The 21,916-nt window shown below is 47.4% G+C and overlaps 1 protein-coding gene across 1 annotated transcript; it reads right to left on the reverse strand.

The window, feature by feature from the left end:
- Positions 1–1,971: 1,971 nt before the first annotated feature.
- LOC123506228 (ADP-ribosylation factor-like protein 4C) lies at positions 1,972–9,373 on the reverse strand. Its single transcript, XM_045258156.1, has one exon. The coding sequence runs from the start codon at positions 8,824–8,826 to the stop codon at positions 8,206–8,208; it is 621 nt and encodes a 206-aa protein (XP_045114091.1). The 5' UTR covers positions 8,827–9,373; the 3' UTR covers positions 1,972–8,205.
- Between the last annotated feature and the right edge of the window lie 12,543 nt (positions 9,374–21,916).

Raw genomic sequence — 21,916 nt, forward strand, 5'->3', positions numbered from 1 at the left:
TCGTATCATTTTTGTAAGCGCCGTATGTGTTTAACGTGTTCGTGTTATTTTTATAAGTGCCTTGCAAGATGAAATGTCAAGATTGCTTATGAACGTGAGTTTTTTTTTTTATACTGTGCGAGTAATGAACTTTTTAATTAGTTTCCCGGCAGCGTGTTTCGTCCCACCCGTCCGAAGGTGGTGAGGTTCGATAGTTTTGATGTGCGTGTACGAAGTCATGTATGTGCTTGTGGTGGTGGAGACTGTGTGTGTGTGTTAAGTCGTGTCAGGCAACACACACACACACAAAGGCACGATCAGATGCGCTGAGTAATGAAGACTGTGTGTGTGTGTGTGTGTGTGTGTGTGTGTGTTTGTTTTGGCCGTGTTAGTATGTATCTATTGTACTGTACGTGGTGTAATACTGAACACACACACACACACACACACACACACACACACACACACACACACATTCACACTACTGACACACACACACACACGCACACACATCAATAACACAGAGACAACGCCAATAGTAATAAAAACAATAAAGATCAAAAGAATTCTTCACAACATGCACCAAAACTCATCACCATCCTACCACCGCCACCACCAGCAGGAACGGGGCACAAAGACCGTCCCCAGCAGGTGTAACTTGACGCTTGAGGATCAAAGACCAAAGGGAGCGAGGAAAAAACACCCGTGCGTCTCCTTGTATGGGTTTCTTTTTCTCTTGGGGCCGTGAGGGAAAAAAATCGGGTGGCTGTCGGTAAGAGAGAGAGAGAGAGGGAAGGAGGAGGGTCGTGAAGGGCGGTAGGGGGAGAAAAGGAGTGGAGTGACATGTAGGGGAGAAGGCAGGGTGGGTAGGTAGATGGGTTACGTCTTGTTGAGATTCTATAGTGGGTGACAGGGGCGATGGTGTGTGTGTGTGTGTGTGTGTGTGTGTGTGTGGGAAGTAGGTTGTTGCTGTGGTGACGTGGTGCTGGTGGTAAGTCGAGCAGCGCAGCCAATACACGAAGTACTGGTTGACTGACTGACACCCTAGAAGCAGAAACGAACCGAGGCATTATTGTCAGACTGGTGGGGTGGCGTAGCGGGGTGCGGAGGCCACGAGTAATGTTACATCGGGCGGTGGTGACGTTGAGGAGGCAGGCAGGCGGGCGGTGGTGGTGGTGATGGTTGTAGCGTTGGAGTCACGTGGTTAGACTGAGAATATTTTAAGGACTACGACACACCACCACTATATTCAAATCTTTTTAGTTGAAATTACACTGATTTTCAAGACCGCTTTATCGTTTCTAGTCACATGATTAACATTTCTACATTATGAACAGTAAAAAAAAAAAAAAAAAAAACCACTTGAGAACACAGCTAGTGATTTCTGTTGCTTTTAACCCTTTCAGTACCATGACACGTTTCCATATTCATTCTGCTTACTATCTGGTAATTTCATACAGCTTCAGAAACTTATGTTGGGGATTAAAATAGTGAAGACTTTGGCCCTTCCTAATCTAAATAAAATCGTCCAATCATACCCAAAACTCATGGTAAAAAATGCGTCTTAGTACTGAAGGGGTTAAAAACAGTCGTGATAAGATTAAAGCATTTTCAATATACTTGTCTGAGGTGTAACGCAGACGAAGAGCAAGGGAATGTGGTTAGGGCGGCGTGGCAGAGCAGAAGTAGCAAGTGGTAGTAACTTGTTGCGTTATGGAGGGTGCGTGGGGGAGGAGGCGCCTTGGGGAGTGTGGCCTGAGGTATCAAGATGACTCCCACGGGGCTGTGCGTGGGAGCCGTGACAGAAACAGGAGGAGGAGGAGGAGAAGGAGAAGGAAGAGAAGGAGGAAAGAGAAGAGGTCGACGAGGGAGAAACTCAAGGAAAAATATTTGAGAGGAAAGAGAGAGAGAGAGAGAGAGAGAGAGAGAGAGAGAGAGAGAGAGAGAGAGAGAGAGAGAATCAGAAGTAAAAACAGTAAGAGGAGAAAGACAGAATAGAAGAGGAAGGGAGTAAATAGAAATAAGAAACTGTAAGAGAAGGAAAAGATAGAAAAATGATAATAAAAACATGAAGAGTAAAAAAGAGTGCGCAGTAAGAGAGAGTAAAAAGAAAGAGTAACCGGAGGAAGTTCTCGCGCTACAACTGGTTCATTTACCATCCGCCGGGACCTACATTACCAGGTGCCAATCCGTACCGAGCCCTGCGTCACCCGGCCGTCCACGCCTCGCCTCTCCCACCGCCTCGAGACAGGAAGTTGAGTGGCGCAGACTAGCGAGGTGCAGCGGCTAGGCGGGAGAGTAGCTGGTGGCGCCTTTCACACCTCGCCTCCAGCACTCCACGCTCGAGAAAACTAACCGAAGAGAAATAATGACGCAGCCAGTATAACTAACTTTTCACTCCCAACTCCTCACCAAGTTTTCACGTCCGCTTCTTAAAAAATCCGTGAACTTGCTCCATTTAGTCTTTGTGCAACGATTCGCATTCACAAACCGGCGCCAGATTGCTCTTTTATGTCAGAATTCCGGAGCTGTGATCTTTTAAAAGGCACTTGAGGCTCGTGTTTTCCTCCTCTACGCCAGAAACTCCATCAGCGAAACGCCACCATCGTGAAACATGACCAGACGAGCTGCCACCCCAGCCAGGCATCAGGCAGATGGGATCATCGCCGTGAGAGGTAACAGATTCCCTTCCCGCGAGTTTCCCAGCCACACCAAGTTACCGCTCTAACATAATAGCGCTCTCAGAGGCCCCGAGCGGTCGTCCCAGCTGCCCCCATCGCTCTCCGCTGCCCCAGGGATCAAGGACAACTTTTTACGGATACAGTTTCCTCACCAGATGAGCAAACGCAGACCGGAACGGAGGGAGTCTTGAACGCGGGGTGAAAGGCGGAGCTGGGAGGGGGACAGCCAAGTGTGTCATCGCGACTTTCGTAAACGAGGAGTGTTACCGTCACTCGTGCGTTACTACGACGGGAACAGGAGCGTGCGACCACAGTAGTAGACCCCGGCGCACCACAGCAGGGCCTGGCACGCCGCAACAGACCTTCAGAGTGGCCATCGACGCGCCATTTCCTACAGTGTGATGACATCAGGAGGAGGAGAAGGTGGCGTTGGCGGGAGGGTGTCTGATCGGGTTCCGTGCAAGGCGTCGCTAGCCAGTCGCCGCCCCACTGGTTGGCACGCGACGCGCCGCACTTTGGGGCCTTACTAGAGCTTCAGGCACATGCACTGCCGGATGATTGCTTGATCGATACGCCAGAGAGAGAGAGAGAGAGAGAGAGAGAGAGAGAGAGAGAGAGAGAGAGAGAGAGAGAGGGAGAGATCGAGGCAGACAGGCAGAAAGAGAAAATTATATTCATAACTCATCAGTCCAACACGATGCTTGCATTGCCACTATTATTACCCAACACGGCACACAACACTGCCTCGCCTCACACATCGCATACACCACAGCCACCACGCTCACCACACCCACCGCACGCACTGGCCGCAGCTCACATGGCGGGCAGGGGAGGGAGGGAGGGAGGGAGGAAGGAAGGGAAGCCGCAGCATCGCCATGTGTACGAAACCAGCTATGTTTGGTCTGTGCCTCTCCTTCAGTGTACACAATAACAACGTGCGGCCTCTCCAGGTAATGGCCAGTAATTAAGAGAAATCCTGAAGCAAACGAGGCCAGGTGAGAACAGGTAATGGTGGGAACGTAAAGGTCATCTCCTCCTCCTCCTCCTTCTTCTCCGGTAGACAATTTCGTAAACATGAATTTGAGTATAGATCAGTTCACGTCACGTCACTTCAGCCTCGCCTCCGTCAACTCACTCACCAATCAGTCTCAAAATTCACGTCACTTTTTTTTCTTCCCACAGTGTTCGTACCGCGTGATACTTCAAGTTCATCTTAAATTCATTACTCGTTAACTCGCGTGCGCTTGTGTGTGTGTGTGTGTGTGTGTGTGTGTGGAAGGAGCAGAGATGTAAGAGTGTGTGTACAGGTGTGTTAGTACATAGACATGTGGGAAAACTACAGGTGTGTGACTCTTAGTTCAAGTGTGTTTGAGGCATATGTGTACAATTACATGCATGGTGAACTTTGGAGTGTTAGGGAGACACGTGTGGAGGGGCTGGGAGTGTGGAGACTGATGATAAAGTGTTGATTTCAGGTGTGTGTTTGTCTAAATAAGGTTAGGAATATCAGTACACGTGTAGAAACCTGAATAAACGAATTTGGGTATTGAAAAAGCTTCCGTGACCTGCTGTAACCCGCCATGACCCTGTGACTTGAGGGGTCGAGGTCACAGTGCCGCTCCTAACGACGCCATGAGTAAAGGCAACGGCACCCAGACAGACAGACAGACAGGCAGACATGAGGCGCCTTGCTGTGACCTTTCGTTGGCAGTTGTGGTGGTGATGGTGGTGGTGTTAGTAGTAGTAGTTGTGGTGGTGGTGGAGATAATAATATCATTACTATCACCATTATCTAGGCATGGAAGACACACACACACACACACACACACACACACACACACACACACACACACACACACCTTCCTTTGACATACGTACAGTGAAACGAGTGTGTTCAGAAAATGTTTGTGTGAGTGTATAAAAACTGTTCCTACTGATTGTGTGTGTGTGTGTGTGTGTGTGTGTGTGTGTGTGTGTGTGTGTGTGTGTATCAGATCGTATCCCAGGAACGTAATACTGGTGGCGGAGGACACTTATCAGACGGCGGTGAGAGGGAGTCAGCTGGAGGAAGGGTTACCTGCTCACGAAGCCAAGTTTGCTGGGTAACCTGACTCCACCTGACGTTCTCTCACTAACATTCTCTCACTTCTCTCCTGCTCTCCCCTCCAGTGGTTACAGATCGGGGAGTGGAGACAGTGCTTAAGGTAACAATGCAAGACTAGCTGGGATGGACACTCATTTCCTTCCTTCCTTCGTTCAGTCCATCGCGAGACTCTAATCAGATGCAGGACGATACAAAATACAGTAGCTATATACGGTTACAGATATACAGGAGATATACATCACCTTTTATCACAGGCAAGACGCACACCATAGAGGAATGCCCTTATCACACACACGCACACGCACTCACACTTAAAAGTATACGTGTTTACATTTTACTGACCTCACTCTTGTTAACACTCTGATCCTCCTTCACACTTAGATACTTAGAATACTTTAAAGCTTCAGTAGACTTGGGAAATAAACACTACGAGGAGGACACCAACACAAACGAACAACAAACGAACACAAACACCTAACGGAACATTCAAAACAGCAGCGAAACAGTGGAGTGGAGGAGCAAACAAACACCCCGGAGGAAGCAATAATCGTCTCCTCTAAAACCGAATAGCCGTTCAAAGGAAAACACAATACGTACTTCGCATTTCGTCCCACGTAACTCAGACACATGACTGTTATTAGCCGTGTTTTATTTTCCTCACCCCGAAACCCTTGAAAAAGGAGCATGGGAGAGAGAGGGACTGGGATGGGAGGGAGGGATGGATGGGAGAGAGAGAGAGAGGAAGGGAGGGACTGGTGAGAGAACAGAGGGAGGGAAGAGGTAACGCATCCGCTTCTCTGCCCGCTGTGGCCCCGGGATCACCTTGATGAGGCTCTCAGGTGTGGCTGGGATAGAAGTGTGGCCTGAGGGAGTCACGGAGAGGGGCGTCAAGGCTGTGTGCGGCTCGGGGCTCTGTGTCAGGGGCGTGGCGTGGTGTCGGTGGTGTTAGTGATGAGCTGGTGTGGTTGAATGGTCAAGGTGTGGCAGGGAGAGGTAGAAACAGGCTGCTTTGTATCAGTGTGGTGAGTTTAAGGTCGTGGCTGACTGGATACAGGTCAAGTTGTGCTGCATTATTACTGTTTTATGTGTCAGGAACTGGAGTAATACATAGGTCAGTGTGTCAGTGGTGAGTGAAGAGTGGCTAGGTGGGTGCAGGTCAGGTAAAGTGGTGTGGCAGGCTTAGAGGCAGTGTTTAGTGTGTCATGTGCTGGAGTAAGGCTTGGGTCAGCGTGTCAGTGATTGGCTTCAAAGTGCTTTACGTATTAGGGAAAGAAAGAGGACAGGGGCGTGTCTCGTAAACAAACTAACACAAAACTAGGCGGGTTTCCCACGGCCTCACTCGGTGCTGTGTGTGTGTGTGTGTGTGTGTGTGTGTGTGTGTGTGTGTGTGTGTGTGTGTGTGTGTGTGTGTAGCGACAGCCCAACAATGGATGAACGTGACCTTACTGTACGGTGACCTTCCTATACACCACACAGGTCACGGAGGATGGAGGGAAGGAAAGACGGAAAACAAGAGGTGAGGGAGATGGGTAGTGGAGGGTATGGGGCCTTTATCTAGCTTAGCGAGAGCCACAGGGATGATCCACGATGCTTACTGGATTAAAGCTTGGCGTGTTTGTGCGGGCAAGTCAACAAGAGCGACCATAACCCTGCTCTTTCTTTAGGGACGTGACTGTAGCGGGAGACTGAGCACCAGGGTTGAAGGGAGTCACTGCTACGGCCTTCCATTGTTCGTGTACACAAGAGCCCACAAAATAGCGAGGCCATACAATTTGGGGGTCATAGATTGTGTAGGTTATAGAAATGGGATCGCGGGGTTAGGGGGCCACAAATTTTTAAGGTAGGAGCGTGGGATGAGGAGCGAATACGAATGGGGGAGAGGGAGAGGCAAGCAAAGTTGAGGCACACAAACCAGTCACGGGGCGGTTGGTGCTGACTCTACGTGCTTAGCCATCACCGCCCTGCTCGTTTAATGTGTGCAAAACGTGTGGCTGCCTTGAAGAGGAGGAAGAGGAGGAGATAGAGGAGGAGGAGAAGAGCCAACTGAAGCCAAGAAGCGCATCAGAAGCACTGTTTACTGACACGAAGCTGCCTCCTCTCGTCTCCCTCTACTGCTGCTGCTTCCTCCTCCTCCTTCTCTTCATCCACCTCTCCACGTATGACCTCCACTTCCGGCGGGTCAAGGGGCGTGTAAAGACCAAGAAGATAGGTCACCAGTTCCTCCTTCATTCCCTGGAGGCTTTGTCACTCCTCCCAACCGTTTTTCCCCGCGACTGTACTCCACTTGTCCCTTCCTTCACCCTCCTCTCTGCCTGTCCCTTTTCCAACCCTCCCAGAATCCACGCACCATTTCTTAACGCTCCTCCCCACCTTTTATCCCTCTCCGTCACAGCAACCCGCGAGAGGAAAGGAAAGGAAATGGGCAATTAGGGAACCCAGGTGGTGGTGGCGGGGTGCAGGGGCCGCCAGGGAGCACGAGGGTCGGCCAGGGATCAGTCAGGGAGGCAGAGGTCGTGAGGCAAGGGGCAGAGTGGGGCTGGAGGTAAGGGACCGCAAGGAGATGAACACGGAATGGTGAGGGACAGGGGAGTGGGGAGTTAAAGGGCGGAGTAAGGAGGTTCTGGGTAATTGTGAGTCCTTAGAGTGACCCCCATACAATAGCAGATGATGAAGAGTTGTTGTGGTGTTCCTCAGTGACGGACCACCGAAAACCTCCTCACTCCCTCACTGGACGCACCAGAGACGTTTTACTCCTCGTCTCCCTCACATAAAGGGACTCAGGCAAAAATGACTGTATTCAGAAAAACAAGATCCAGGAGGCAGTCACGTCTAGTGGTATGCAGACATCACCTCCGCGGCGACACTACCACTGCACGAACACTTCCACTTACGTACACGTCCAGGCAACAGATATCTCAGTGTTAAGCTTTTAGCAAGTCTTACTTCAGAAACCAATGCATTTTTTTTTTCAAACAGTGAAGCAAGCAACTTTAGCAGTAAGCCTTTTTTCAGTGTCCAGTGTTTGTTTTTTTACTAGTAAGCTTTACAAAAACAGCGTTTGTTTGCCGAGTCTTTCTGTACACTGAAATCTTGCACACGTCAGAGCCTGTCACTGTTCCTCTGCTACCAGGGCAGCAGCAGCACCGCCACTTCATGCACAACTTCACTTTAAGTACGCTGTCAGCGTGTGCCCGCCCAGTGCGGGGCCTCGGAGGCGGGCGGCGCACACACAACGGGTCACTTATCCTCTAACATTTACGAGGTGTAATTAGTGCGGCGCGTTGGGGGTTAGGGAGGAACCTCACCACGGGTTTAGGCTGGCTGGCGTGGATCGCTCTCTGCGTGACCCTGCAGGCGTTATCTCAACTTCCGCTGGCGGAGGAAGCCTCGCCACAGCTGACGCTTGGCTGGATGAGACAGGGCGGAGAACACCAGGTCCTCTTACTGGCGTTTGTGAGCTTGTCGCGTCTTGAGAACCATCTGGTGGAGTGTGGCCATAGCCTCGTCCAGGCCCTCGCCCGTGACGGCGCAGGCTGGGGCCACAGCCCAGGGCTGCGAGTCAGGCAGTTCGGGCAGGCCGAGAGCCTTGGCCAGGTGCTGCGGCTCTCGCGCCCCGGGGAGGTCTTGCTTGTTGGCCAGCACCAGCAGGGGAGGCCGGTGTCTGTTGAGAGCCACACACTGCGCCGTCTGCTGCTTGGTGAGGCGTTGCAGCTCAACACGCGCCTCCTCCAGCCTCTCCTCCCCGCCGCTGGAGTCAATCACGAACACGAGAGCGTCCGTGGCGCGGGTATATGAGCGCCACAGGGGCCGCACTCGCTCAGCCCCACCCACGTCCCACACCAGCCAGTGCCCACCGCCCGCCCGCACCTTCTCCGTGTTGAAGCCCACGGTGGGCACGGCGTTGACGTAGTGGCCATAGCGGAGGCGGAACAGCGCTGTGGTCTTGCCCGAGGAGTCGAGGCCGACGAGCACCACGTGGGCTGGCGGCCTGACCAGCGCCGCCGCCTCCCACAGCAGGTACTGGGCTGCCCCCACCAGCCCAGCCCACAGGCAAGCGCACATCCTCACGTCCTCGTGGTAGGATGCATCCTTGGCAGGTCGGAGTGAGAGACTCCCTCAGTGCGTGGCGCTCTTCAGGAGGATCACGCTGACGGAGGGCGACAGTCGTGACTGTGGCTGGGAGGGGACGAGCGTGAGGACGAGTCAGAGGACTGAGCGGGGATCACTGTTTCCCTGCTCGTCGAGGTCCCCGGCCCGCCTGGCGCCAGTCGTCACCACCGCTTTCACCACAAGGACCCGCACGGACAGCTCATCATAGCCTGGGCTGTGTGACACTTTACTCTGGCCAGGGTAATGCAAGGCCCTCGCTACAAGTCACCATTATCACGCCGCGGTGTTAGACTGAACCGCTGCTGTGAGTCTGGCTTCGCGCGGAGCCCCGGTGCGGCAGTCACAGGGCAAGAAGGGAGCGGCGGCGGCGGCACACCTTTACCGTCCAGCGAGCGGAGGACGACTGAGCAGTGAGCGCGGGCGGCTCAACGGCTGGCTGGCAGCCCGCCACCGGCTGGGAAGGAAAACGGAAACTCAAGCAATGCCAGACTCAGGTGTGTGTAGAATATTTGCCAATAATGTATCAGGCAATGCAAATATGGACAACATGCAGAGCAGCAAAACTCACGCGTTTTCTGTGACACTAATTAACACACACTGGCTGACGGAACGGCCGACTCATCACTCAAAGACAGCACAGCGATATATTTCCCTGGTGTGTGTGTGTGTGTGTGTGTGTGTGTGTGTGTGTGTGTGTGTGTGTGTGTGTGTGTTAGCAGGAAACAAAACATATCCATTTCATCAAGAAGTGGCTGCGTAATAATTCTTGTTATGACCTCACGTGACGGGCGCGGCGCGGACCGCTGTGTGCGTGAACAAAGGAGCGCGACACAATAACGCGAACAATGGCATAAGACCCGGGGAAAAGCCAGTCCAGCGGTGATTGCATGGACTGGCTGAGGTGAGGTGATGTGACCCGAGCCATTCACTGCGGTGCGCCAAAAAGCAGGACGCTGACGAGGCGCCGCGCAGGTCCCGCCGCGGCCTTTGGTTCATGACGCCAGCGGCCGGGACTTGGCTGGTTTGTTTACATCGGTGGTGTTACATGACCTTTAAGTTCTCCTCGGGATGCGCTGTGACTCACCTGCAGTGTGTGAGGGAAGGAGGGGGAGGAGGGATCGGAAGTGGTCCATCCCCTTGCTATTTCCTCGTCCTCGTCCTACACCTCGTCCTTGCTCCGCGCTTCTCTTTCCTTCTCTTCCCCCTCCTCCTCTTCCTCCCCTTCCTTCTCTTCCCATCTTTGTCAGCGCTCCTCTTAGTCAGTCCAGCTTCTTTGTTATCCTTTTCCCCTTTTCTTCCTTCCTCTTCCAATTATCTCGCCTCTCATCCTCCTCTCTCTTCCTATTCCTCCTCTCCGTCCTCCTCCATCTTTCCAGCATCGATCTCTACATAACTTCAAAAGGTCCCTTCATTATCAGGGTCGGAGAGAAGACTCGCTGGGAAGCTTTAGGAGATATATAGATAACGAAGATGAGAGAGAGAGAGAGAGAGAGAGAGAGAGAGAGAGAGAGAGAGAGAGAGAGAGAGAGAGAGAGACAGAGAAATGCCACAGAGGAGGAAAAAAAAGAAAAGGAAAAAAGAGAGAAATGGAAATGAAATTGGTCCAAGAAACTCCTCTAATTTTGGGAAGCGATAAGGACAAGGAATGAAGGGAAGGAAGGGGAAAAGAGGGAAGGGGGAGGAGAGGGGAGGCAAGGTGAAGGGGGAGGGGAAGGGGAAGGGAAAGGGGAAGCGGTGGAAAAGTCTCTACTCTTCACCTTTCTCCGAACACAGAAACTTTGCCTTTTAAGCTTCCAGAAATTGCTTAATATCAAGAGAGAGAGAGAGAGAGAGAGAGAGAGAGAGAGAGAGAGAGAGAGAGAGAGAGAGAGAGAGAGAGAGAGAGTCACTAGAGGCCAGTCCACCTGGGAACCTTTACATTGTTCGTGTTAACAAGAGGCTGCCGTTACCTGTACACACCTGGGGAAAGGGGGAGGGAGAGAGGGAGGGATGGAGAGAGGGAGGCAAGAAATGAGGGAGAGAAGGGAGGGAGGGGTGGAAGAAGGGAAGGAAAGAAAAATATATAAGGAAGGAAAGGACACGAGGGCCAGTGGAAAGGCAGGAAAGATACGTTAAAAGAGAGAAGGAGGAGGAAGAGGAGGAGGAGGAGGAGAGAGGAGGAGGAGGAGGAGGAGGAGGAGGAGGAGGAGGTGCAGAAACAATGAGAAGAAAACTAAGAAGAAAAATGGAGGAGAAAGAAGAGGAGTTCGACGAAGAGGGATAGGAGGAGGATGAGGAGGAAAGGAGGAGGAGGGAGATGAAGGAGGAGGAGGAGGAGGAGGAGGAGGAGGAAGCAGAAGAGGAGGAGGAGGAGGAGAAGGGGAGCAGGAGGAGGAGGAGGAGGAGGAAAAGGAGAAGGTGAAAAAAGAATAAGGAGAAGGATAAGAGAAAAAAATAGGAGGGAAGAAGGAAGAAACGGACTACGGAGAAAAGGAGGAGGAGGAGGAGGAGGAGGAGGATACAAAGGAATACAAAGGAAAGCCAAACAGCAACAGACCTGTTGGTCCTTTCGAGGCTGTTTGGTAACTACTTCTAACTGGCTACAGATAAGAGAGACAGGACAGTACAGGAGAAGGCTCCTCCCCACCCACCACTCCCTCCAGCTTTCGCTGGCATGGAAAATAGCTTGGAAAAGTACCATGCAGTATGGAAAAAACTGACATGGAATTTTCACAGGAAAGGATGAAAGGAGATTCTATTATTCACCCTACGGTGAACTCTACATATCTATCTATAAGAAAGTTAATATAGTATCATGTTTAATTATTCAGACAAGAAGAGAGCTTGTTGGGGGTTATTCTTTAAATATTTATCAATTTTGTTTTTGAATGATGCAATGGAAGTACTGTTTACTATTTCTGAAGGAAGCTTATTCCAAATGTTAACTATTCTATTAAAGAAAAAGTGCTTTGCCTCGTGGGTTTTAAAGCGTTTTGGTGTAATTTTAAATCCATTATTCCTTGTTATGGTGGAATGATCAATAGTAAAATATTTATTGACATCAAGGTTGTTGTATCCCTGAAAAATTTTGAAAACTTCGATTAGGTCTCCTCTTATCCTGCGCTTTGTTAAGCTGAATAAATTTAATGCTTCCAGTCGTTCCTCATACGGCTTGTTTCTCAATCTCGGAATCATCTTGGTCACTCTACGCTGGATCCTTTCCAGTTTTTCAATGTCTTTTCTGTAATATGGTGACCAGAACTGCACACAGTATTCAAGCTGAGGACGCACCAATGAGTTATATAAAGTAAGGATAACTTTTTCTGATTTAAATTCAAAGGTTCTTCCAATGAACCCAACTAATTTATTTGCATTCTTTACTGCTTCTGTGCAGTGTTTGCTCGGCTTGAGATCTTTAGACACCACAACACCAAGATCTTTTTCATTCTCAGCACTTTCCAGAGGTACATTACTCATTACGTATTTTGCTTGTACATTGTTACTTCCAATGTGTAAGACTTTACACTTTTCTATATTGAATTTCATTTGCCATTTTTCTGCCCAGCGTGTCAGTTTATTTAAGTCACACTGTAGTTCTTGCCATTGTGACGTTGATGTAACTTTGCTCATTATTTTGGTGTCGTCCGCGAATTTGCTTATTTTACAAGTGATTCCTTCATCAATATCATTAATATAAACAATGAAAAGAACTGGTCCTAATACAGAGCCTTGAGGAACACCACTTTTCACATTGTGCCACTCTGATTCTTTTCCATTTATAACAACTCGTTGCTTTCTGTCAGAGAGCCAGTCTTCCAACCATTTCAGGGTATTTCCAGCTATGCCGTGAGCTTTTACTTTGCTGATTAGCCTCTTGTGAGGGACAGTGTCGAAAGCTTTCTGGAAATCAAGATAAATAACATCCACTGCTTTTGTCTCGTCATACGAGTTAAAAACTTCATAAAAGAAGTCTAGTAGGTTTGTTAAGCAGGATCTCTTGTTTCTGAAACCATGTTGTGAATCCTTCATGATCTTATTTTCTTCTAAAAATTTGACAATCTTATCTCTGATTATCGTTTCCATCAGCTTGCACACTACTGAAGTAAGGCTGATTGGTCTGTAATTAGCTGGGAGTGATTTATTTCCTTTCTTGAAAATGGGCGTGACATTTGCTAGCTTCCACTCCTGGGGGACTTTCCCTGCTTGTAAAGTTTTATTGAATATAATCGTGAGTGGTTTCACGAGCTCATTTTCGCTTCTTTGAGAAGCCTGGGTGATATCTTGTCTGGTCCAGGCGTTTTGTTTACGTTCATGCTGTTCATGACTGTGAGGATTTCATTTTCTGTAACTATGAAGTCAGGCAGTGTTTTGCCTTGTGCCTGAGGCTCTGGCATGGGCAGACTATTTTGGACATCTTCAGTCGTGAAGACTGTTGAGAAGAATCTATTTAGGACGTTTGCCATTTCAGCTTCGTTATCTATTTGGTTTCCGTTTTCTGTTATGAGTGGACCAATTGTTGAGGCTAAGACTCTTTTGGATTTTACATAACTGTGAAATTCCTTTGGGTTGGTTTTACAGGAGTTTGCGATCTGAGCTTCTACAGATTTTTTGCTGCTTTTTATCAACTTTTTTGCTTTTCTACGCAATCTGTCATGCTCTAATTTATCATTATTATGCTGTGTTAATTTGTATTTGTTGTATGCTTCTTTCTTTGCTAGAAGACAGCTTTTAATTTCATTATTCCACCATTTCGGTTTGGTGTTTAGTATTTTCCTTCTGTTTCTTAGTGGTATACACATCTTAGCTGTATCATTTATCTTTTCAGCAAACACCTCCCATGTCTTATCTACATCTGGTGTTTCCAGCAGTATATTCCAGTCAATGGATGCAAGCTGCATACGGAGTCTTGTGTAGTTTGCACGCCGATAGTCTGGCACTTTTTCTTTACTTTCATTCACTTTTCCTTTGTCAAAATTTATGGTGAATTTTAAGGTGCGATGATCGCTGGAACTGAATTCTGGTCCAATTTCCACATTTTCAATAGTATTCTCATCATTTGTTAGAACGATATCAAGGATATTGTTTCCTCTTGTCGGATGCTTGATGTGTTGGTGGAGGGAGCTTTCAAGCATGCTATTATACAGCTGCTGGCCAGCGTGAGCTGTCAGTGGTTCGCCCCACCTTGTGACTGGAAGGTTAAAATCTCCCATAATTATGCAATTGTTTACGCAGCAAATGTCCGCGATTTGTTCATACAATTGTTCGTCTGTGGCGGGTGACTGGGCTGGAGGACGATAGACGAGACCTAATGATATTCTTCGGGATTTATTTTCTATATGAATGAAATTGACATCTATGTTTGCAATGGTTGAAGTTGGCATCACACGAGCACGAAGATTACTTTTAACGTAAAACATTACACCGCCCCCTGTACGGTGAGATCTTTCGCTACTAAAAATGTTATAGCCATCAAGTGAGTATTCTGCGAGGTAATCTCTGTGTGTTGTATTAATCCAAGTTTCTGTGATGCCGATGATGTCATAGTTTTCTTGATGTATAAGAGCTTGGAGCTCATTAAATTTATTTCGTAAACTACGGGCATTGAAATAGCAAGCTCTGATCTTGCCTGAATCTGAAGATGAACTTACGACGCTGAAGTTCCTTCTGCCACCTGCACGTTTTTTGATCTGTGGAGACAAACTTTATCATGAATTAATCTCCCCATCCTGGCTGCTCCCACTGCATTTAGGTGGAGACCGTCTCTGTGAAATAATTTGTGTTCATTATAGAAGTCATTCCACATGTTAAGAAACTCGACGTTTTCCTGTTGGCAAAGAGTCTTCAATCTGTTATTAGTACTGAAAGCAAGGTTATAGAAACGTGCGTCCGCGTTGATCCTCGGGAGAATACCTGAAATTACAATATTTCTTGATTTAGTCTTGTATTTCTTGATCATCTCCTTGTACTTCTCCATCAGTTCTTCTGAGCGGGAGCGGTGGACGTCATTTGTACCTGCGTGGATGACATAAAGTGTATCATTAGTGGCGTCCTTTGTCACGTCCTCAACACAGTCCGTGATGTCACGGAGTGTGGCTCCTGGAAGGCAGTAGCGTCGTCTACGAGATGGCACACGTCCACAGAATTCTTCTAGTTGGCCTCGGATGATGGAGTCCCCCACAAGTCTGGTCTCCTGTGTTTCTTCCACCTGTTCACTGAGAATAGAGAAGCGATTGTAAGTCGTTAGGGGGAGGTGAGTGCGTCGCGTGTCTCGCCTCGCTCCATTTCTGAGGAGCGAGGCGGAGGAGGAGGAGCAGGAGGAGGAGGAGGAGGAAGAGGAGGAGAAAGAGGAAGAGTAGGAGGAAGAGAGGAACATAAAAAATATGAAAAGAAATAAGAAAAAATGAAGAAGAAAGAAGATGAGAATGAGAAAAGGAAAAAAAGTGAAGAGAGAAGCGTCTTGAGAGAGAGAGAGAGAGAGAGAGAGAGAGAGAGAGAGAGAGAGAGAGAGTCTACGAGAAGGCATGGGGGGAGGACCAACGCAAGGGGAGGTTGGCTAGAAAGATTTATGAGTGGTGTGGTTTTGAGTGAAATGGCTCGATTGATACTCTGTTAAGCGGCGAACGAACTGTCACAACCGACGGAGAACCAGAAGAGAACCAGAAGAGAACTAGAAGGAGGAGAACCAGAAAGGGAACCAGAAGGAGGAGAAGCAGAAAAGGAACCAGAAAGAGAAACATAAGAGAGAACCAGAAGGAGGAGAACCAGAAAAAGGAACCAGCAGAAGGGAACCAGAAAACCCAGAAAGGAGACCAGGCCAGCGGGAACGACACTAAAGGAGGAACTGGAGCTTAAGGCGAACAGTACTGAGGGAAAGCCTTGCCTGGGAACTTGAAGGACAAACGGAGGGGGCATTGGGAGGGTGGCTGTGGGAGAGTGAGAGAGAGAGGAGGAGAGAGAGAGGGAGAGGGAGAGGGAAAGGTAAATCAGATTGCTGGTTTGGGAGGAAAAAAAAGGTGGAAATCTATATGTAAACGGATGGATGGAAGGATTGAGTGACTGGGAGAGGGAAGGTTAATCAATGCTGGTCTGGTGAGAGAGTACGTAGTGGATTAATCGTAATTCGTGTGCGTGTATATCCACAGATGGATGAGTGGATAAAAGGATGGATGAATTTATGAATGTATGAATAGAAAGATAGTTTGGTGAGATAGGACGTAATGGATATATATAATCATCAATTTGATGTCCACAGATGGATGAGTGGATAAATGGATGGGTAAGTGGATGGATGGATGAATTTATGAATGTATGAATAGATAGATAGTTTGGTGAGAGAATAGGATCAATCATAATTCGTGTAATATATATCCACAGATGGAAGAGTGGATAAATGGATAAATGGATGAATGGATGGATGGATAAATTTATGAATGTATGAATAGAAAGAGTCTGGTGAGAGAGTAGTAGTGGATCGTGTACTTTATATGTTCACAGATGGATGAGTGGATAAATGGATGAATGGATGGATAAATGGATGGATGGATAAATTAACGAATGCATGGAGAGATGAATGGATGAATAGAGAGATGAATGCATGAATGAATGGATGGAGGAAGGATGAATACGGATGAATAAATACTGAAGTCCTGGTGATGGTGAGATGTCAAGAACGAAAAACAGAACTAAATAACTAAATTCAGTGTTAAAAGAACGAAAACTGTGTTGAAGAGATGAGTTTTCTTTCAAAATATAGAGAAAAAACACTTCACGGAGAATTGGATGAGGAAACCACTGAGAGAGAGAGAGATAGAGAGAGAGAGAGAGAGAGAGAGAGAGGGGGGTTATAATCTCAGGTGTTCGTGACGCAACACCTTGGCGCCGAATGAAACAGAACACTAGAAGACGGTGATGTATCCTTCCTTCTTAGCGGGAACATGATTCAAGGAGGTGACTGTCCAGAGAGAGAGAGAGAGAGAGAGAGAGAGAGAGAGAGAGCGTGTGAGCGAGTAGGCGGGGCTGTCTGTAGCTTGAACATCTCGTATTTATAGAGATTACAGTGTTCACGGCAACCCCTGCGGCTCTCTCTCTCTCTCTCTCTCTCTCTCTCTCTCTCTCTCTCTCTCTCTCTCTCTCACTTATCTATTTGTTTGCCTATATAGTTATCTATATGTCTGTCTGTCTGTCTGTTTGTCTTCGTTTCAGCTCATCTAGACCCAACAACTTCACTGCAAAACAAAACAAACGAAAAGTAAACTCATATGAAATTTAATAGGAATAGACCTGTCAGGAGAGAGCCATCTTGCCTCAGGTGTCAGGTGTGGAGGTTACCTGGGGATTCAGACCTTCTTTCATACCCACAGCCTGCCTTTCCTTATCCCGCAGGCACCAGTGACCCGCCCCAGCCCCCAGCCGCCAGCCACCAGCCACCAGACACCCACAGCCCCCAGTACCCGTCACTCCATGGTCAGTGTTCCCAGATTTTTGGGTTGTTTTTTTATCTAGACTGGTTTTGGCTGCCTGTAGATGTTGTGTGTGTCTTTCAAGGGTTCTAGGGTTAGTTTAGGGTTTAGCAAGGATTCTGCACTGTCTTGTCTTCCAACACGTCACTTCCTGGTCAGTGTTCTCAGTTTTTTGGGTTTTGTGTACTTGTGCTAGTTTTGACTGTAGATGTGTGTTTTCAAGAGTTCAAGAGATAGCTTACTTAGGATTCTGCCCTTTCCAGTCTCCCATCCCGTCACTCCATGGTCAGTGTTCTCAGATTTTTGGGCTTGTTTTTATCTAGAGTGGTTTTGGCTCCCTGTAGATGCTGTGTGAGTTTTTTTTTTTTTCAAGAGTTCTAGGGATAGTTTACGAAGGATTCTGCTACGTTCAATCTCCCAGCCCGTTCACTTCTTGGTCAGTACTCTCATATCTTTCGATAGTTTTTATCTGTGGTAATTTTGATAGGTTGTAGATGCTGTGTGCGTTTCAAGAGTTCTAGGGATACGTTTCCAAGGATTGTGCACTGTCACCACCACCACTACCCTTGAGAATCCAATTTATCTTCTCTGTGGCCTTTGGGAATTGTTGTAATGAGACTAGATCGTTGTAGTTCAAATAAGGAAGTAAATATTCTTAAAAATAATACTTAAAGCCAAAAACATTGTGAACATTTCAATTCAGAGCCAAAATGAACAAGAGCATTCTACTCTGACTCCTTCATAGTTATGAGACTAAATCGTTGAAAATAATTTTAGTGAGGGATAAAAAGTGTTACATGGAATTCTTATTGAGCAAAGGATTGAAAACAGTTCTGATCAGACTCAAAGTGAATAAAAAGTCAGGACTCTCACTCCCCCGTCACGTCTTAACGCATCTACAGGTGAATCTACACCCAAACACTGCCCGTCTGCCTCTCACCTGTGTCCAGTACCTAAGATTGTCCTTAGGCCTGTATTTAGAAACGCCTTGCTCTCTCACCACGACAGTTTTTCAAGACCACAGAGACGAATAGTCTTGTTTTCAAGACAATTTCTCCTAATAATAACATAGAAATCTTACCAGTCCATCACCGGAACCATAGAAATACCATTAAAAACATGAACAACTAAAGCCTTTGGAAAGTAGTGATGAGGAGAGAGCAAAGCTTTTAAGAATACTGGTCTTAATCTCACCCTGATATATCTGGGAAACTGTCACTCACCTAGGAACAATTAGACTCACCTGTAGCGCACCTGACTCAAAATCAAGACACCTGGGAATACCTGGGAGTGATCTAAACACCAGTTAACCCTTTCAGTACCATGACACGTTTCTATACTCATTCTGTTTACTATCTGGTGATTCTGTACAGCTTTAGAAACTCAGGTGGGGGGATTGAAATGGTGAAGACTGTGGCCATAAATCTTCTGACCTCCATAGACTCTTCCTAATATCAATAAAACGGTTTAATCGTGCCGTACATAAATCTCAAAGTCAAAATGCGCCCCAGTATTGAAGGGGTTAAGGAAAACAAACCAAGACACCTGCGTTTTGTTCCCTGAAGGAAAAATTGTGCAGTCATTTATCTCCCCAGCTAAGACCCACCTAACTTAAGACTTACCTGGCCGGGGCTTACCTGGCGCCTCGACCTCCCGGCTCCCTAAGCTTGCGTGGGAGTGAGCCGCGTGTGTATGGGAGAGGCAGGGTGATAGATGGTTGTGTCTTGAGAATATAGGGGCGGTTCCATGCCTCTCCTCGCCTCTCCTTGCCTCTCCTCGCCTCTCCTCTCCTCTCCTCTCTCCTGTCTCCCTCTCCCTCGCTCTCCTTAACTCACTTTCCTTCCCAGGCTCTTCTTCACGCTCAGGCTTTCCCACACCCATTCTTATTCTCCCCTCTCCCACTCTCTCTCCCTCTCCCTCTCCCTCCTCCCTCTCTCCCTCCTCGTTCATCGCTTCCATTCTCACACCATCTTTCATTCCCTCTTCCATCTCTATTTTTCACCCTCGTCCTGCTCCTCCTCCTCCTCCTCCTCCTCCTCCTCCTCCTCCTCCTCCTCCTCTTACACTGTCTTCATCTTCCTCCATCTCTTCTTGTTCCTCCTCATCTTCTTTCTCTTCCTCATAAACTTAGCCCCACAATTCCTCGTATCCTTTCTTTCATTTTTCTTTTTTTTTTCTCTTTTGCATTCCTTTTTCCGTTTATTCTCTCTGTCTGTCTGTCTGTCTGTCTGTCTGTCTGTCTGTCTGTCTGTCTGTCTGTCTCTCTCTCTCTCTCTCTCTCTCTCTCTCTCTCTCTCTCTCTCTCTCATGCACGTATTTCACACATACACACACTCACACTCGCGACCATCTTCCTTTACTTCTTTGCATGACTTCTCTCTCTCTCTCTCTCTCTCTCTCTCTCTCTCTCTCTCTCTCTCTCTCTCTCTCTCTCCTCCATTTTGTTCATCCATTCACTCCCACACTCCTAAAAAAAAACCTCTCCCAGCACAACTTACCACTTCATAGACCCTCCCACGTTCACCATAAGACACCCCACGCTATAGTCCTCTCTATACACACGCCCACCTATCTCCACACACACACACACACACACACCCACACACACACACACACACACACACACAGACCATAAGGGATTTTCATCACTGTCCTTATCTAAATGTAGGCGTGACTTTTCGATTGTGTCCCGGGTCATGGAAGGAATGGAAGGAAGAATGGGAAGGCAGAGAGAGAGAGAGAGAGAGAGAGAGAGAGAGAGAGAGAGAGAGAGAGAGAGGGGGGAGGAGGTAGATGGAGGGAGGAGAAAGCAGGAAAAGAAAGAAGAGGAAGGGAAGAGGATCGAGACAGGTTTGCATTTAAATCTGTGTAAATCCTCTCTCTCTCTCTCTCTCTCTCTCTCTCTCTCTCTCATGGTACACGTTATTTCTTTTTCTTCTTATCTTTCTTACTTTTTAGAGAGAGAGAGAGAGAGAGAGAGAGAGAGAGAGAGAGAGAGAGAGAGAGAGAGAGAGAGGAGAAAAGGGGGAGGAAGAAACATTATAAGGCAGCTGTTCCTCTTATAACACATTGTCAGAGAGAGAGAGAGAGAGAGAGAGAGAGAGAGAGAGAGAGGGAGAGGGTAGGTAGTAGGTAGTACATACATAACCCGGCAGGAGGCAACAAGAGCACCTCGTTTACATACGGAATTAACAATCGCCACGCACACAGACTTCTCCGAAAAGAGGCGCCTGACCGTGACTTCCACTGGCGCCCGCTCCTCTTTCGCTACACGTATTTGGGACTCGTGCGCGCCGTGTTAGGCCTACGAATAATTATAGAGAAGAAAAGGTAGAGAAGGGACGGGAAGGAGTAAGGGGATGGAGGGAGTGAAGGTAGGGAGGGAAGGGAGGAGGGAAGGGAGGAGTTAGGGTTTGGAGGGAAGGTAGGGAGGGAAGGTAGGGAGGGAAGCTTACAGTGGATAAGCCTCCGATTCTTCTCCCTAACTTGGTCTCCACTTAGCTCTAGGTTATATTAAGATGTTGTGGTATAAGGCTCGTATTCTCAAACCCCTCTGTGCTTCACCTCCACTATTTCGAAAGGCTCTATTTCAATCTACACAAGTTTTTAAAGGTGCTTTTTTTCTTTTCTAGAGGCAGATTGGCTTGCTTTTTACATTATTAACTAGAGAAACACTTAACTATAGATGGGGTTTAAGGGTCGTATTCTTAAATCCCCTCTGTGCTTCACCTCCACAATTTCAAAAGGCTCTATTTTAATCTACACAAGTTATATTTAAAGTGTTTTTATGTTTGCAGAGACAAATTGACTTGATTTCTACATTATCAACTAAAAAATACTCTTGAAAACCTCGCTATTCATCTCCGTAGCCTTGAAAAATAGTCGTGGTGAGAGACCAGAGCGTTTCTGAAGACTGACCTAAGGCTGCCTCCGTGTTTGGGTAGATTGAGTTTGGTTGGGGTGGTTCGTGTGTGATTTATTTCATTATCATTCTTTCGTTGGTGTGTCTGAGTTTATTTTGTTTATTTGGATTAAGTTAGAGTTTTCTTTCTTTATTCCTTCATTTCTTATTAATCTACTGTGTCCTTTTATCTATTTCATCCTTTCATTCTATGTGTTTGCTGTCTCAGTTCATTTATTTCTCGTTATTTTATTTCATTTCAACCCATTCAATACTAGGATGCATTTTTACCATGATTAAACGATTTTATTTGCATTAGGAAGGATCTATGGAGGTCAAAAGATTAATGGCCAGAGTCTTTACTATTTCAGTCGCCACGTAAGTTTCCGAAGCTGTATAAAATCGCCAAATAGTAAGCAGAATGAATATGAAAACGTGGTATGGGACTGTAGGATTTAATCTTCTATATTCATCTTATTCTATTTTCTCATGTTTATGGTGATGGGACACGTGCAGTAACGGATGGGAGTCTTTACTGATGGGTGTACGTGACTGTACGTGACGGGTGATGGGAAGCAGGTCACGGCAGTCACGTCTCATGGGGTTAGTGATGGGAGTGATGGGAGTGATAGGATGATGGGGCAGGCTGAGACGAGCTGATGGTCCCGCCACTCCTATACTCTGACTAATATTATCTTGAGGG

The sequence above is a fragment of the Portunus trituberculatus genome, chromosome 19, assembly GCF_017591435.1.
Source record: "Portunus trituberculatus isolate SZX2019 chromosome 19, ASM1759143v1, whole genome shotgun sequence".
NCBI lineage: Eukaryota > Metazoa > Arthropoda > Malacostraca > Decapoda > Portunidae > Portunus > Portunus trituberculatus.